Source organism: Molothrus ater, chromosome 5, assembly GCF_012460135.2.
Source record: "Molothrus ater isolate BHLD 08-10-18 breed brown headed cowbird chromosome 5, BPBGC_Mater_1.1, whole genome shotgun sequence".
Taxonomy (NCBI): domain Eukaryota; kingdom Metazoa; phylum Chordata; class Aves; order Passeriformes; family Icteridae; genus Molothrus; species Molothrus ater.
In genome coordinates this window covers 28715157-28733545 of record NC_050482.2, presented here as the reverse complement: position 1 = coordinate 28733545, position 18389 = coordinate 28715157, and the positions used below count along the sequence as shown (strand labels likewise).

At 38.8% G+C, this 18389-nt stretch overlaps 1 protein-coding gene across 2 annotated transcripts in view; it reads right to left on the bottom strand.

Annotated features, from left to right (window-relative positions):
- The window catches only part of PDZRN4 (PDZ domain containing ring finger 4), a 230828-nt gene that overhangs the window by 79797 nt on the left and 132642 nt on the right, over positions 1-18389 (bottom strand). The window contains exon 1 of one of the 2 annotated variants that reach the window (XM_036401810.2): positions 17885-18136. The exons of the other annotated variant lie outside the window; for it this stretch is intronic. Within the exon in view, the coding sequence (XP_036257703.1) occupies positions 17885-17953 (69 nt within the window). The 5' untranslated portion in view covers positions 17954-18136. Of the gene's footprint in view, positions 1-17884; positions 18137-18389 lie in introns of those variants that run through there. 2 annotated transcript variants of the gene reach the window in all.

Genomic DNA, 18389 nt, shown 5'->3' with positions numbered 1-18389 from the left:
AGAGTTTTTTGTTTTTATTTTGGAGTATGGAGGGGAAGAGGTAGAAGCACTGATTTCACATTCTTGGCACTATACGTAATCTTGAGCAAAACTTTCCTATACATTTTTTCCCCTGGTACTTCCTTGTCACAGATCAAGATTACTCTGTTAGGCTGATGGATGCTTTGATACTATAGTTAGGATAAACAGGGTAACGAGAATAGTACTATTATCTGCCCTGTGTAATGTACTTACAGATGCTTTATGATCCAAGTGCAAGGTTCCTAAATCTTCTTGTTGAAAAAGAAGAGTGCAAAAAGATTTGTAGAAGTTAAAGGCCAAAACAGGAGGAGAATACTAGGAGTTTATCAGTGCAATAAAGAAAATGGGAGCTATTTAATACCCTGATAGAGATTGTTTTCACTGGAATCCTTTATGCTTCTGGTCATCTGTTCTCTCAAATTTTCAGGAGCCCTCTTAGCTTCTTGAATGGAGCAAGAGTCTTCATCAATGCCAACTAAAATTAGGTTTACTCTAGCTTCTTTTAAACTTTCTATGCATTTTCTGTGCCCAGGTTGTCAAGAAGGCCAGTGGCATCCTGGCATTTTCAGCAATAGCGTGGCCAGCAGGAATTCGGGCAATGACCATCCCCCTGTACTCAGTGATACATGTCAGATTCTGTGATCAGTTTTGGGCCCTTCACTACAAGAAAGACATTGAGGTGCTGGAGTTTTTCCAGAGAAAGGCAAGGAGGCTGTTGAAGGGTCTGCAGCACAAATGCTGCATGGAGTGATTGGGGGAGCTGGAGGGGGGACCTCTCTTGCTCTCTACAACTACCTAAAAGGAGGCTGTAGTGAGGTGAGGGTCGGTCTCTTCATCCAAGTAAGAAATTTGCCCTGGGCGTTTAGATTGGATATTAGAAAAATATCTTCACAGAAAAGGTTATTGGGCATTGGAATAAGCTGCTGAGGAAGGTGGTGGAGTCACCACCCCTGGAAGTACTTAAAAGAAGTGTAGCTATGCCATTCAGAGAACATAGTTTAGTGATGGACTTGGCAGTGTTAAGCTTACAGCTGGATTCAATGATCTTTACGATCTTTTCCAACCTAAATGCTTCTATGAATTTATGAATAGGCGATATTAAGGAATCAGCAATCAGTTTCTAAAAGCATCTCCTTGACTTTGATAATATCTGCTGTTATTACTAAGTTTGTTCCCATTTATGATCTTATCTTATTATGATTAGGAAAGCAGTTTTAATGTAGGCAGAGAATCGATTTACCATAATGATAAAAAATACAGCCTTTAAGGCATGCCTGTGTTAGCCCTGCTACGCATTTTCACACAGTTTCTTTCCTTGTCCTCTCATCTTTTTCCAGTCATGGAAAATTCACCACCATGTAGAACACCTTCCAACGCTCAGACACTTTTTCAGGCTCTTTCTCTAGGATGCCCATCGACCATTATCAGGAAAAAAGTGTCAAATGCCCACTGTCACCTTCAGTCAGCTGCCAGGAGCTGGAGATGTAACAAGCTTCATCCCTACAGCTGGTTGTGGTGCCACAGGACTAGCACAGCATTCTCAAAAGATCGCTCAGGTGTATCTCAAAGATACCACTTTCCAATTAAATTTGGCTGGCTCCATCTAACAGGGTTTAAGACTGAAGTGTCCACAGAGCACTAAGAAAATTGCTGAAACTGCTTGAAATTCAATTGTGACAAATACCTAACTCTGGATAAGGTCTTTGAAAATCCTGGACAAGAAGATCTGAAAACAGGAAAAGCAACAATATAGAGGTATAGAAGCACACGAAACCCACTCTGTCCAAAGCCAACAACATTGCATTTGTATAAAAAACACTGACTAGAACAAACTACTCATCAATTAGTACAATATTCATCATGTATTCACCAACTTTAGTGACTATTTTGACTACACGTTCTACAGAAAACGTCACCACTGGAGAAACATCTAGGAAAAAGGAAATGTTACTTATAACCCTGGTGTACTGAATTATTAAATGACACATAAAACAATCTAGTTGCAAAATTTTAACCCTTAAAATGAAATGTAAACCTATTATAGTGCAGAAAAATCTAAAGGTGTGCTTTCTGCAATGGGAAAAACATTAGATACTCTCTTAGCAGAGGAAAAAATCTTTCAATTGGCCACAGACTCCATAGCACAGAAGATTAAATTTCAGTAGAAAATTATCAAATCAGCAGAAAATAAAATTGATCATTCCCATGCATACTGCAAAAGCAGTATTTTACTGAAAAGACTGAATACCTCAAATACAACATAAAAGCTTGCCATAATGACAGATAGTTCTATTAGAAAAGGTACTGAGTGCATAATTAACCAGTGCTAATACCTATCTGAATATCTGAAAAGAAGAAAAATTTATTCAAGTGGAATATAAACTATTCATCAAAGCTGGGGGAAAAAAAGGAAAAAAATAAATTGCCACACTTAAAATATGCACTAGTCAGGCTATGTTTATGATCCCCTGACAGAAATGTATAAATAGGAAAAATTTACCACTCATTCACTAGGGGCTAATGAAGCAGAACTAAGATCACACGTTCACTATCACTCAAGTAGAGAGCATTTGCAGCTTCTCAATTTTACATGGAACTGCCTGCTCAAGTCACACATTCTGTAACAAAGGTCATATTTTTTGTTTCAGTCTAAACAGTAAACTGTAATTGGCTCAGAAGTTTCATTTTTCTTAAACTAATGTTAATTTAATGAGTATTTTCTCCACATTCCTGGATACAGGTGATGGAGGACTTTGCTTTCTCAGTTTCCCAGTATCAATGAGTTACATATAGTAAGGCATAAAATGTAATATTTAATTGAATTTTCCTTTCTTCAATAAACAAACACAGCTCTAAAATTTTGGATTTTTTATAGCAGTTTACAAAAATAAGGAAAGTCAATCCTGCTATGGCCATACTACCTAAGCTACTGGAACTATTTAGTTGCAAATGTGAACGCAGTATGTATCAACAATTTTAAAAAATGCTTCTGGAGCTAAAGTATTTGTAAAGGACAATCAGAAGTTTATACTGTGTAGACAGGTGCAAGTAAGGTCTAAATTCTCAAGCAAAGGCAAGTTTCCAACCCCTGAATGTTCATTTGGAGTAACACAAGCTGCATTACTTTGCAGCCAATAGAGGCATATGGACAATATTACTGAATATACTCTCAGCTTTGAAAGTTGCAACCGTAAACATATTTCTGAATTTTTAGCATCATCTTACTCTGATCTGTGTCAAGTAGTATTTTCTGGAAGCTGGTTGTGAATGAGATATAAACTGGGAAGATTTGAAGTATTTGCCATGAATTTACTTTCTCAGAGGTCCTAGCAAAAATGCTGCCCTGGAGTTTTAGCCAGGTGATTATCCCTGATACATGATTTACTTCCTAACTTATTTACACAGCCTATAATTCACTTAATAAAGATTTGAGTGTGTGAGGTATTCTGTGAATAAGAATAATGTTTATAAATCTATAAACAGATTTATAACTATGGGCCTGTTTCTAAGAAGAGGAAAAAAATTGTACCTTGTGCTTCCAGCAGCATGTTAGGAAAATATTCTCTGGAGTTCTGCCTCTGTTCTTCAAATGGTTCAACATACTGCCAATCTATTAGAAGGATAACTTTTTTCCTGATCTAAACATAAACCTCCACTACACTTATAGAAGTGTCCTTACTGGAAGTTTTAATTCTACATATTGTTTTCTGTAAGCATGCAGACAGCTGAAAGGACAAAGAGAAAAATATCTTAGAGCAACTGGTCATGTATCTTTACTCTGCCTACAGCTGCATATCTGGAAAGGGATGACCAGTACAGACCTATTGAACAAAGGTAACCATGAGAGTAGCTTGCTTATGGATCATCCTCTGATCCCCCAAGAAAAAAGAGAGCACCCTGTAAATACTGCAACCAGTGTCACATCCTGCTCAGCAGAAGCCAGGGTGATCTGTCTTCCTTCTGCATGGGCTGAACAAAAACCATGCAGAGTGAGGCAAGGCAATGCTGTGCTTTCTTCTTTAGTAGCAAGGTAAAAGATCTAACTGCCCACTAGGAAAAAACAGACCTACCCCTGGAACAATATTCACAGTACTTTAACTGAGGATAGTAAAGTTTTCTCCAGAATGTTGTACATGCTGCTAATGCCAGTGTAATTGGTATTATTCAAATGACTATACATGTTCTGGGGAGTAGAAAGAAAGCTGGTCAATCAGAATTCAATAGTTACCAGTATTGAACACATCCATACCAAACTTATCAAATCTCTCTCTGGAAGAAGAAAAATAGGAACCATAAAAGACCTTTTGCTTGACATGGCTTGAAGAACATTTTCATAACATTTTGTACAGTAAGCACATTTCATTGTGGATGAACTGGTAAATAAATCTTGTAGAATGGCTCATATCTTTAATTCTTTCACATCTTTTAGTTGTTGCAGAGGCCCAAGCAACAACACCTGTGATACTGTAATTTTGTTTCACCAATGAACAAAGATTGACATGGTAGTCAGAGAATCAAATTAGAAGGAAGAGACAGGAGTAAATATTCTGTCAGTGTTGTTCAGTGTTCCTGTGCAATAAAAGGAAATCCAATTGTCTCATCCCTCCCCTTGCATTCAGATTTTCCTCACTACAAAAAAAAAAAAAAAGATAAGCAATTCTCAGTGTTTTCAAAATCAAAAGTGTAGGAATAGCAGCTTTTCTAAAAATCTGTTACCTAGAGTAAATTACAACTAAAATTTCCCAAGGTATGAGGAAGTGGAAGGCTGAGACCTATTTTTTCTCAAGTCATACTAGAAATCAACAGCACTACTATTTGCATGATGACCTTTCTGTATAGTGCTAAGAACTGGTTTTCCTTGGCAACAGAATTAATTAATTGGGACCTAGTCCCAGCAGCTGCTGCAGTCACTGCAATCCAGAAGGGTAAACTGAAATTTCTCTCCCACTTCCAACCTATTTCACATCCCACTGAAGACACATGCATTGGGAAACCATTTTTGGGGTGCAAATTTCAAAGCATCAGCTACCTGCTGCACATTTCTGCCCTAGATAAAATACAGGGTGCGTTCTTCCACAATCCCTTTTCCATAAGTCATTTTAGCACAGAGTAAGAGAGAGGCAATATAAAATTTATTCCCCTGGGGTTACTTGTTCAAGTGCCTGTGATGCCAAGGGTGAGAATGTGCTTTGAATAGTCTAGAACTGTCCTGCTAAGATTAGAGTGCTAAGTAGGATCTGACTGCAGGTCCATTGTATTTTTGCTTAACTTCTACTCATTTCATTAATTATCTGTAAAAAGGTTATTGTAAAATCATGAATCCACTCTCAGCTAGAGGTCAAATAAGTAACTAAAGAGAGAAGAGACCTCACAGAGAAATTTTTAAATTAAGATTCCTAAAGTCTTATTTGCCTATTTTAATCTTAATCAAATTCCTCTTCAGGAATTCTAGATGGGAACAACTGTCTTTATAGTAACCCAAGTGAATCCACTCCCAACCTAAAAGTATTATCCACTTCACAGTACACCATCTTCAGACTGAGAAAAATGTTGGACAAAGCAACAGGACTTGAAGACTATCAGCAAGCTTAAATAATTACAGATTATGGTGTAAGAAACAGTCTTTCAATACTCCCAAGTCTCGGAAGCATTTCCCAGCCCACAAGCCAAGCACACTTTTTGAGCTTCAGACAGAATACCTACTAAGCCTGAATTAACGAAGGATTAATATCGAGACAAAGTCTAAGAAACCCAAATTCCTTGCACAGAAATATACGAATCCAGCACATATTTGAACTTTGCATGGAAATAAACTTTAATGCATCTGAGTACCACTAGGAAAGGGAATAGAGCTGCATACAGCACTTGCTGAAATCTCTACAAGAACATAAGGGAGCCTAAAGAGGTCCATTATGTTGCATTTTGGGGACATGCAAATGCCCATAGTCAAAATTAAAATTTGAAAAAATGAAGAATTTACAATCTCATTGCTATGCACAAATGGGAAAGAACTGTTGGCTGCTATGCTGAGAAGGCTGTCATAATTCTATAAATAGTCAGACATACTGATCACTTGGGAGCTTTTCCTTATGAATTCCCTCAGTGTTTTGCCTTCAGTTGTCAGTAACTATGACATGTGTCCTCTCCATCGAGCTGGCTAATGGCCCTCATCTAACTCTGAAACATTGGACTAGCACTTTGTGAAGCCATCTCTATCCAGGAAATAAAGATAAAGCCAACACTACAAAGTCTTTTGAATTTCTAGTCTACCATTAATTGCCCTGAAGAACTTAAGGTAGGCAAGCACTTACCACCAAGCAGAACCTTGTGACATCCCACAGAAGTGCTCTCCCAGCATACCTGAACTGTGGACAAGGCAATGGGTTCATCCTCAAAGGAAAGGCCCAGGCTAGTCAAACATGCCTCCATCCTTTCCTAAGAGGGCAATTCAGGCATGGTAGCAATATCTCACAGGCAGGATTACCAGAGGCAGTTGATAAATCTAAGAGAGTTTGTATGTTCACTCATTGTCACAATATTAAATGAGACAATATTGATGCAAACTTACTACTCTCAATATAATATTGGAAAAAAAAAACCCAAATGAAGGGATCTACTGCTAATATTAAAATAAAGTAATATAGATAAGCCTAGAAATAACTGTTCCATTTACTCTAAACAGCAGTGGAGTCTCATTTGCTCTTTCAAAGGCATAATCAGTTGAAGGGCACATTTTTCTTCTTTGTTCTTTCCCATCAATTTTAATAGGTGCAGAACATCAGTCACATGAAATGTAATGGGACAAGAAGATGGATGAGTACATTTGAAGCCACTAGTCACAGGACGGAAAGCATCCTGACAAAGTGACACTGGCAGCACAGGGTTCAACAATAGAGCCTGGACAATATTTAGTAAGTGAAACTACAGTGCTACATGATTTGGTATTTTCTCACTGGGCAAAATCCTTTCCCTGTCACTATTCATCATATTCCTACAAGTCAGGCTTTCAAAGACATTCTCCTTCTGAACATGACCAAATGACATTTTTAAATCAGGGAAATACATAAATCTGGGGAGAAAGAGGTCATTTGGAGATAAATTGGAATGACCTCCTATGTTAAGAACTTCAAACTACTTCATCAAGAAGGTTTTAAATGGTTTAGTCAGATTCACACCTGAAATATGAAATATATTGTGGAACTGACAGCAACAGGACTCTACTACTGATGAAAAAAATACCAAAATTTTCCTGTTTCTACTAGGATCTGAAGAAAGCAATACCAACAAATTAACAATTAGAAATTCTTTCACACTAAAAAGCCTCTGATGTGCATACTACAATGAAATACATGAATAAAAAACCAGCACATCCCATTAGCTGCCTGTGAAGTAGTACTGGGGAAATTGTAATGAAAATTTAAATAAAATTGAAGTTTAATGTACAATGAAGGAAAAAACAGTCATCCAACAAACCTAATCAAACCCTTTCTGTATGTTGAGGAAGAATTGAAATGCAGGCAGGCCTATACCCTCCTGCAATGATCCACTTGTGTTATAACTTTACCAAAAAATGCTAAGTGGCTCCATCCAGCACTTTATGATGGTTGTTGTGATCACTATCATCATTATTAGGCAATGCTAAGTCAGTTTCTTCATTAGCCACTTGCTATGATCTCTACAGGTAATCTTTAAGCTTTAAATAATACTGAACTTTCTACAAGAACAGGAAAAGAGAAACCAGAACCTCTTAACATATACCCACAAGAGAAGGAATTAGAGCCAGACCTCCAAGTCCCACTGCTGCACCAAGTAGGCCCTATACCTCAGTATACTCCAATCACCCTTCCCGTGGTATGCAATATCCAGAAAGGAGAAAGACAGATTTTGGCAAATTCTCTTAAACAGGGGCAAAATTCCTCTCTAGCAGCACAATATGCATTAATGGTGGGTGGTGCATTCTTTTTCTGTCAAGTACCTTATTGGAAGCTGTTTACAGCTACTAAAGCTGTTCTTGCCACTTCCCTCCTCTCCCACAAGATAGAGACTGCTTTCAAACAAATCTCTACAAGTGTGTGCTGGCAAATACAATTTCACATAGACAGGAGTTTCCCCCAAAAAGTCACTATTTCAGTATGGGAAATCCAGAGAGAATGGAAATTCCACATTTAGAGAAGTTCTGAGATTTTTCAAACAGTACACCTAACTCTGGGAAGAGCAAAACAATTTTAGATAAAGGAAAAACTAACTCTTTGGCTTCCAAATTTCATACATGAAATAACACACTGTTTCACAAAGTCTTGTATACATTTCAAAAGTTAATCGACCTAAATATTCAATTATGATGATATATAAATAACATCCATGAATTTCTGGAATTTTTTCCCCATGTTTTTTCTGTAAGTCCATGTTTGAAGAAATATCTGAATTTTTTATGAAGCATTTTGATTTTGATGGAATTAGATTCCTTAGTGAGAAACAATGTAGATACCACCCACACTTACCTATAATAATAATAAACCTAATTACCTAATAATAATAATAAACCTATAATAAAGATTTATAAACTTATCTGTCTCCATCTTTCCCAGCTGTAATAGTAGACTACATGACAAATTCAAGTGAAAAACTATATTGTAATGGAAGATGTCATCCCCACTTTCAGCAACCTTGACTTCTGAGAATGCATTCCAAATGCTGAACTTTAACTAATAATCAACCTTTTCTTCCATTAAAGTTTATTTTGAGCTGGCAGTTCCTATGACCCGGGATATCATGAGGAATCTGAATATTTCACATTCTAGCCATGGGGAAGTAGTCAAAGACCTGAATAATGATTGTTCCCTGAGCAATTTTCCCTGCAAATTCATCACTATAATATGCAAAAAGCACATTACAAATACAATCAAACATATAACATGGGTCAGTCAATTGCTCTGTTATATTACAGGTAACCAAAAAGAATCCTTTTCTCTGCTTATATCAGTTGTTCAGTCCTCATAATGATTTAGCCAAATCCACCCAATCCCATGCTCCCTGTGGTCCTCAGGACACTTGTTCTGGCACTGCAGTGCCTATTTCTGACATTACAGAGCAACTGAACATGTAGCAGGTTTGTGGCTCTCTCCCAGGAGCCTCCCCAGTTTGATGCACAGGGACACAGAAGCTGCACTGACATTTGCAAGCAGGACAGTCCCTGGAGGCATGCCTGCAGATCCTGGCCAGGAGCAGCCTGGCCCTGAGGTGTCTGGAACCATGAGCCATGGCTGGCTCCTGCAGGCACTGATTCTCTGGGCAAGCCCTGACAGTGCAGAGCCCAACCATGCCCTCCTCCTCAGGGCCATGCCCTGCTGCCAGCACCCTGTGGCTGGGTTTCAGCCTCACCTCTCAAGCAATGCTGCCAACCACAGATATGCAGAAGAATATCAAACCAGAGTAACACTGGTTCTAAACATTATCTATTAAGTTCATCCCATTTCCTTTCAAATTTCATAAACTGAATTAATAACCTGATTGCAACTTACAAGTTTTTCACACTGATCATAAATGATAGTGCTACTAATGAAAAGTAGTTTTTACAAAACATTATGATTCCAGGAACTAGGAAAAAAACCCAAACAAACAGTCCACACCCCCCCTCCCAAATACTGAAAAGTATGAAACAAAGAAGAAAGAATTCTCCAGCTAGGTGAAGAACTCAAAAACTAAGTTTTATCCAGAACAAATTAAAGACACTTGTAGACTGTTTGCAGATTGAATCCTCCCAGGTTCAACTCTGACATTAATATACCTGAAGCACAGGAATTCTTGTGTGATGTGGTTTGGAAGATTACTTGTTCTACTGTGCCTATGTTGTTTCAGAGGTCAAATGTCATGGTTAAAACCTCTAGAGAATAACTATTACCATAAAAATTCAGAAGACAATTAAAAAAATTGCCACTTCTATAGTAAAAAATTGAATTTTTTACCATAAAAATTCAGAAGACAATTAAAAAAATTGCTGCACTTTGCTTATTATCAGGGTTTGTTTTTTTCAGTTAAACATATAAACAAACAAACAAAACCTCCAACTGTCATACCGGAGAAGAAAATTATGTATTTTTTTTTCCACCGGAGAGAAGAATATGTAAAATATTGTTTAACTTTTAGGAAGTCCTAACTTCGTAAAAGTTAAACAATAAAAACTCACAACAGTGGGAGTCATGGAAGTCTACATCATCCTATTATGCAGGAATGGCCAAACAGTCACCCTGTTCTCTGCCTCTCCACATCAGTATTTTAAACTAAAATACAAACACTTTGTGTGCATTACATATATAAAGACAGTATAATTCCATTTCTAGGTCCAGTCCTAGAAATAGCATACAAGTATTTTTAAAATTCTCTTTCTGATCCACTATTTGTTATAATAATACTATAGATAACCTTTGAACAGTAGCTGATTTAGTATCCTCTTTTAACAGACTCGGTTTTGTTACAGTTATTGAGCAAAGTAAAACAAAAGACAAGCTTATTACACAAAAAATAGAAAAGTAACTATCTTCACTGCAACCACAAAGTAAATGTATCAAGAGTTATCAGCATAGAAATTCTTAAATTCTTTCATGTCTTGATATTTTGAGATGATGTCAGCAAACTTGGAAATCTTCCCGCACTTGAAAAATAAAATCTACTTAGGAGTATCATCAAACTACTTTGCATTAGACTAAAAGATGAGAAAAGCCTTGTGATTGAAATTACCAGTGGGTTGAAAGTTACAGGGTTGACAGAAAAGCAAATACTATTACAAAAGCTCATGCCATTTAAAATAACAGGTCAAACATAATCTGAAGCTAAATAGTCTTAAAGCCAAAGATCCAAGAATTTTTCAGTATTTTTTAAAAATTATTTTGATAAGACCTCAACAAATCCCTAGGGGTGTGTGGGAACTCAGCACATCACTCCGGATGTCCAGAGTTACCGAGAGAACCCTTGGGGGTCTCGGAAATCCTGGATGTTGCCAGGAGTGTTTGGTGGCTTGATTTTGATCCATCCACAGAAGTGACACCAGTTTGAGGACGTGAGAATCACTTGAGACTGAAGGGTGCAAGAAAGACACATTTATAGGGTGAAATATAGATTTTAGGGTTTTTGGTACAGGGGGGTTATGGAGACAAGATGGAGGGATCAGGGTGTGTCTCGTCCTTCTTCTTGTCATCCATTTTCTGTGGTGATGTTGGCACTTGGGGATTGGCTCACGGTGAAGGTGCACTTGCTAATATGGGTGAAAGGTATTGGGAAATAAAGGTAAATATCATGTACATAGATTTCAGTATAAAAAGACACGACCGCCCGTGGGTGGTCAGAGTGCCTTTGGCTGCCTTGCAGATCAGACCTCTGTTGGGCAGACAGAAAATTTTGTAGATAAGAAATAATAAACAATCTGAAGATCAAAAAATGGAAGAGTCCAGACTCGTCCTTTGAAACGCGAGCCACCCAAAAACCACCCTACCCGTGTCCGAGCAGAGACAGACAGCCGAACCCGACAGGGGTGGAAAACTGCTAGTTTTCACCAAGCCCTGCTGCATTCATCCCCATTAAACTCTCAGATCCTGAGAGAAACCTGGTGAAACAATCTACTGTCAGTTAACCTCACATCCATGGTGTTGTGTTTGGCTGACATTTTAATGCCCTTCCTCTTCAATGAACCACAAAAAAAAAATACTGAACCTCTAAAATATACTTCTTTTTTGACAGAATGCTCAAGGTAGCAAGACTGGCTTCATCACATCACTGATGTATAGAGCTCACATAAAGATACATTTTGCCATAGGCCTAAGGATTATATCCACACCAAATCACATCAGGAAGAAAGCCTCAAGAAAGGACGGCTCTGTAAAAATGTATAAAAATCTGGTCATTAGAAGAATCCTTAATCCACATTGCTAAATTCAAGATGCAAGGAACAAACAGTAAAATGAGAGAGAAAATCATGTTATTCAGTATCTGAACCACTTCTTTTTAAAAATTTTCATGACATTGCATGTGGAATTGTAGAATCAAAGAATATCCCTGCAGATTACAGATATAATCTCAGTATGGCTTTTTATAGGGGCCTGTGTTGTACCCATCCCCTGAATTCTTATCTCACATACTATTGTCTGCTTTCTTATCTCAGGTTGACTCTTTCTTTATCTTTCCTCTTGAGGTATGCACAGGAACTATAAGCCTTTTACAAGACAGTAAACAAGGACAGAAAATGAAAGCTTGGCCTCAATGAAGTCAGTGTTAACACTTCAGAGTTTCCTGGATTTTACCAGAAAAAAAAGTGTTTCATCATTTCTTGGTTTGAGATCAAAAATAATACTTAGCTACTCGACATGTAATTCAGGTATCATGCTCAAAAGAATGATCAAAAAAACTCCTTCTAACAGGTTTAGGATTTTAGAGAACCAGATGACAACCTCCTTACATGTGCAGTTGTATGCATGGATGCTTTCTCTACAGCCCCTATCCATCCAGACAGGCAGAGCTGGTCATTTCAGGCAGCCTGTGTGTTCCCAGACCCAAATCCCAATCCTCCAGGACTCCTCAGGGAGCGTTTACACCCAAACAGAGCTCTGTGGTAAGATCCTAAAGTCACACAAGAGGTGGCCTGAAAGTGTCTCTTCTCTTTTAAGCAATTGGCATGTGGTGACTCAAAGCCCAGAGCTGAGGAGTGGGTGCCCAGGGCTCTGAGGACAATTACTGCTGCAGCCCATGTTCCCTGGATCTGTGGCACGGTATCCAGTGAGGGAAAGTGAGCTCCTCTACCAGGAGCAGGCTGTTAACAATGTCATGACACTGCTGTTTCTTCCTGAGCCTGCAGAAACATTATGACAATGGGATTATTTCTATGATTTAATTTCCATTGTTTCATGCTGCTTAATTATTGGTGTGAAGGAAATAATCAAGGAAACTTGAGAACCAGGAAATCTGTGCCTGCTAACCACAAAGATAACCTCTTATCTAAAAGACAAGTCAAATTTTTAAACTCATTTTTCAGTCTTTTCAGTTCAGCAGAGGTTCTTTAAAGAAATGCCAAGAAAGTTTTTAGGACATGGCTGGAAATGTATGACAAGCTTTACTTGATTACATCTTAATATTACATTACTACTATGAGACAGTGCATTTTTGAGGGGAATTACATAAAGCAGATCTATAAAATTGTTCAGTTAAACAGTACTCCTGCAAGTTTGTTGACTTTTATTTTTGAACTTTTCAAATAGATATATGAATATTCAGAAGAGCTACTTAGAGAAAAAAAAGACTCAGGGGGTTATCACTTGTTTGTTTAAAAAATTTAGAGGAGCAAGAAGAAAAAGAAAGGTAATGCAGTAAGATCAAACCAGATGTACTTTTGCTACTGATTTAATTAAACTCAGATAATTCAGCTAATTTCCAGACAATTAAATTCAAACTTTTTTTCTTTCATATTCTCCAGAGGTAAAACTGTGCTGCTACAGAATTTCTCATAAAAGAGAGAGAGCTTAGATACAAACCTAAAATGTGTTTCTGCTGATGCAATACAAGCTAGTACTTTCCCATAGCTGGTGAAATCATGAGGGGCATTTGGAGGTGGCATTGATATACAGCAAACAAAGGTACACAAAAGTTATGGCAGGTATCTACAAAAGAGAATGAGAGCTAGTGGCAACCCCCACACTGAGGTGTTGTCATGTAAATATCTCACATGGCATAAGGACCAAAAGAGAATAGTGGCTGAAGGGGGAAAATCCATATTGCATCACCCAGCTCCTTAAATCATCTTTGGAACAAACTCAAACTTCATCAAGACCAGAGAAGGCAGGTCCCAGTGCTAAGGAACACTGCTTGGCCCCCAGTCATCCATATTCCAATGCCAGCTGCAAGCAGCACCTCCTGAAGCTTGCAGAAATGCCTCTGCTGTTTCAGTGGGCAGGCTTGATGTCTCTCTTGTGAGCAGCTTTGAGTTTGAAGAGCTGTGCCACTAGAACTCAGTACAAGTAGCCCAAGGGATATCAAAATGAACATAAAATCACAACTCTAAAATGATAAAAATTTGAACTTTATAGTAATTATGGAAACCAACATGAGAAGCAAAGAGCATAATCAGTCTTCAGAGGATTTAAAAATGCTGTGAGCAAGCTCTACTATTATCCCAGGTCAAATGTGAAACATAAATGTACAACCTTCCAGTTTTAATCCCAGCTTCACCACTGGCTTTGTGAGCCATTTGAGATAGCCTCTTTTCCCTTCTGGCTTCTCTCCTTTCTCCCTTTCAATTCGATGCTCACCTGAGCTAGATCTGCTTCTTAACATGCAACTCAAAAAAGAGGTTTGCACCATTCTTTGGTTTACTTCTAAAAGCAGTGTTCTCTCTCCAGCTTTCTCCTCTTTTTTTGGGTTAACTCCACATTTTGAAAACAAAGCACAAAAATTCAAGCAAACAGAAATGGTTTTATGACAGCCACAATATTCTGAAGAAAACCTGCATTTTCTAGAGTCTCAGACAAAGCTATTGAAGATTACTGGTGATTCCCTTCAATCCTAGCCATATTTCTCTTATCCTTTCTGCTAAATGGGAAGAATCCTCACCATGCTGTTAACAAATGACTTTAACTTGCTTCTTTAACCCCTGCAGTGGAAGAAAAAATCAGCTGAATATGGCAGAGGTCTGCTCTTAATGAACATGAGCATACACCAGATCCCACCCTCTCTAAGTGACTTGACATAGACTTCCTGGATACACACTCATTAGCTCAATCCTGCTTATACAGCACACAGGAAATAATATTAAAGTGCTTCACAAAGTAGCATGTAGGGCCATAAATTTCAAATTCAGACATCTTTCATTTCTGCACTGGTAGACACATGGAGAAGAGGACTTGAAGGAGATATGCCTGATACCTTCCCCCAGTGAAGCCAAGAAATAAACTTGAGCCACGCTGAGGACTGGTGAAGAGGCACTCAGAAGGATGAGGGTCCTCCACCAATGCATAGTGGTATCTTAAAAGCTTTCATTCTTAAAATATGGCTATTTGACTTTTTATTTTGATCCCAATCTGCATGTACAAAACACAGTTATCTAAATAAGCATATCCATCATACCAGCAAATGATGGTTTTGGAGATGGCCCCCATGGTCTCTGAACTGCTACCAAGCAAAAGACAAGTTTGGAGTGAAGGAATGGGGGAAGGAGTGAGAAATTATACATATTCTAATGATGTCTTCCTTTTCCAGCAGCTCTTCAATAAAAATCCCTGTGATGCTGAATCTGACCTCACTAAAAACAGTCACAGAAACCTGCTCCACTGCAAGCATTTGCATGGTTTTCCTCTGCAAACATGCTTTCCTTTGTTTACTATATTTTTAAGTGTATGAGTGCACAGACCACCCACAGTATCAGGTAGCCCAGCATGGGAAAGGTGGCAGATGAGGCTAGGATTGCTTCTTTATATGAATATAAATTAATCTATCTGATCCACATATGCTAGTGAGCCGCAGCTCATCCTCAGTCAATTCATGTCCCTGACAGGCTAACTTGTCCCAAGCTCTCCAGAAATCATGTAGATGAAAGAGCCCAGCCTGTGGTATAGGAATTACAGGACTGGAGAGTTAAAAAGGGATTTGCAAATCAAGTAGTAATGCCTGCCTTGGCTTAATTTAATTTATCATATTCTACTGCTGCTCCCCCTTCCCAGCAGCAAATCAGAATTGTACACAGAAGCAGTTATGGTGTGAGACACTACCTGATTTTTACTGCAGCACCTGGTTAAAAATATGCTCAGTATCCTTTGGGCTCTGACCTGCACACACTGAAACAAAGATAGGGATGAGTTTACAGATGAACACAGGATGTGGCAGCGAGCACACTAAGTCATTTCTCTGCTCTCCTTCTGCACCTTATCAGTGACATTTCCCTAACAGCACAAGAGGCAGCACCAGGTTCACTGCATTTCAACTCCCCAAGGAACATCCCTGAGATCCTCCCAGGGATAACACTTTATCTGGCAAGCACCAGAGTAAAAAGTGAAAGCATTAGTTAATTTTGCACCTTGATTGCTCACATCCACAGACACTCCAACTCAATAGCAGAGAAGATAACAGATAGAGGGAAAAATTTCTCTTGAATCTCTTAAAAACCCCACCTTACAACATTACTGCAAGGAATATTTTGAAAATGCATTTACTCTAACCAGACACAGTCTTTGTCCCATACACACACGCAGCCCTTTAAGAAATGTCTGATTCCTTTCACAGCAGAACCTGCATTTCTTATTCCCTGGCACAGAAATGCAGACACTGACCTACTCTACTCCATTTTACACTTTCAGATCAGTTTGGCAATCCAGAGCTGGGGAGAGGGAAAGGGAAGAGAGGGAAATGTGCTGCTGCTATGCTTTTCCCTGTGCTGTTGCTGTAAGAAAAAATGATGATGGGATTATGACTAAATATTGAACTAAAGGGAAGTGTTCCACCTAGAGACCATCTTCATCAGGCAAGGCAATGGGCATGCTACCTGCAAACAGACACTCTTTTAGGATTGAATACACTTGCTGGTTCTGTGGTAAAAAATGATGCAGAGGTATGGCCCCCAGTAGTAATTAACAATGTTAATCTTCTTCTTCCTCTCTATGGTGATAAAAAGAGTCATTTTTATATTTAATTAATGCAGAGGATCATTCTGGAAACTGGCTAATGAGGCTCTGATCACATTACCATGAAAATGTGCATTAACACCACAACTGAGGAGGCTGCTTCATGTGTAGAGAATCCACTTTGTAATTAGCCCACTGTGAAATGAATCACGTCAGGAGGAACTCGGAGAGAACCAGTCGGCACTGGGCACTTAGCTGCTGCTGTGCCAATAGACCACCAACATTCTAAGCTGTTTTTTCTCCCCTGCACTGCCTGTCAGCAGCAGTGCAGTCCAAAACTGCCAGTGCTCAGCCTCTATCAATGGCAATGTATCAAAGCCAGAACAAATTATAGAGAGGGAGAGAACAGATGCTGAAAGGCACTAAACTTTAGCATGCGTGAGTCTGCTATGCCAAGAGGAAAAAAAAAACAAACAAAAAGCTGCAAATCAAATACTGATTCAATAGGATCTGAGCAAAAATTATGGGCTATTATGGGGAAGTACTTGTTTCATCTTTTCTCATCTTATTCTGAGGGAGCTGGGAGCGGAGCAGCAGCAGACCTCTACTCTGCTGTGCACTACACTGTTAGGATGCTGAAAGAGACACCAAAATACCTAAAGGTGATTATGATCTTTGTCTAGTAGAATACAGAAATAACACACAAACAATGAATGAACGAGCAGCACACCTTACCCATGGAACCCTGTTGTACTCAGTACCTGTTTAAAGGTGACAACACATTTCAGAATTATTCCAATTTTAATTAATTAATCTGAAAATTTAACACACTTTTCAGCCAGCACAGACATACCATAAAAACTTTGTTCCTTAACTTAAAAATACCTGAGATCACAGACCTAAGGCTTTCAGAGGCAGCAGAGCGATTTATCTGAAATCAGTCTTATTACCCAAGCCAAGGGCTCCCTTAAAACATCACCGACATGGTTCAATGAGAGTGCTGCTATAAGACTGACATCTTGGCAGAAGATGCACAAAAATGTTAAAAGAATCCCACAGGAAGTCATCTGAAGGGGGAGTGGCATACGAGCAGAAAACAACAGGCACCCAAAATACTAATAATTACCAATCTCCCCCCAAACAATTTCACAAGCAATTTTGCAAAGGACAGAAAAAAGGCAAAGCAAAACAAAAGCATCTCTACTTACTGTCTGTAAAGCACACACATTTTTACTCTGGAGATTGCTGGCAATATCCTCTGCACTCACCTGTGAAACTTCATAGAGCAGTTTGTAGTGTTCCTCTCTCTTCTGAAAAGTGCACAGATTGCAGCCCATCCTAATAAGCAGCACAAGAGCAAAGCCTCTAATTTCCCCAGCACTGAAAGGCAAATGCACTGACGGGGAATCACCCTCCAGACTTGTCTACTGTTTTTCATCAGTCACTCGAGCCCCGACACACAGGCACTGTTAGCTGGAAGCACAAGGCAGGGCAGTGCGAGGCAGCATGCTCTTCTTCCCTTTCCCTAACTATCTTACACTCACGTATACACACACAGAGTTTCGACTCAGTTCATGGCAACACTCCCCCTGTCTCTGCATCAGTGCACATGACTACACAGATTCCCACTCATGAATATTAATAGCGTCTCATTGATTATTTATGACAGAACGTGTTAGCAGGGAGGGGTGTCATAGCTGCTGCTGATGACAGATGAATATTCACTAATTAAGAAGCAAATGTACTGTGGTTAAACAAAATTCACTTGTGTCA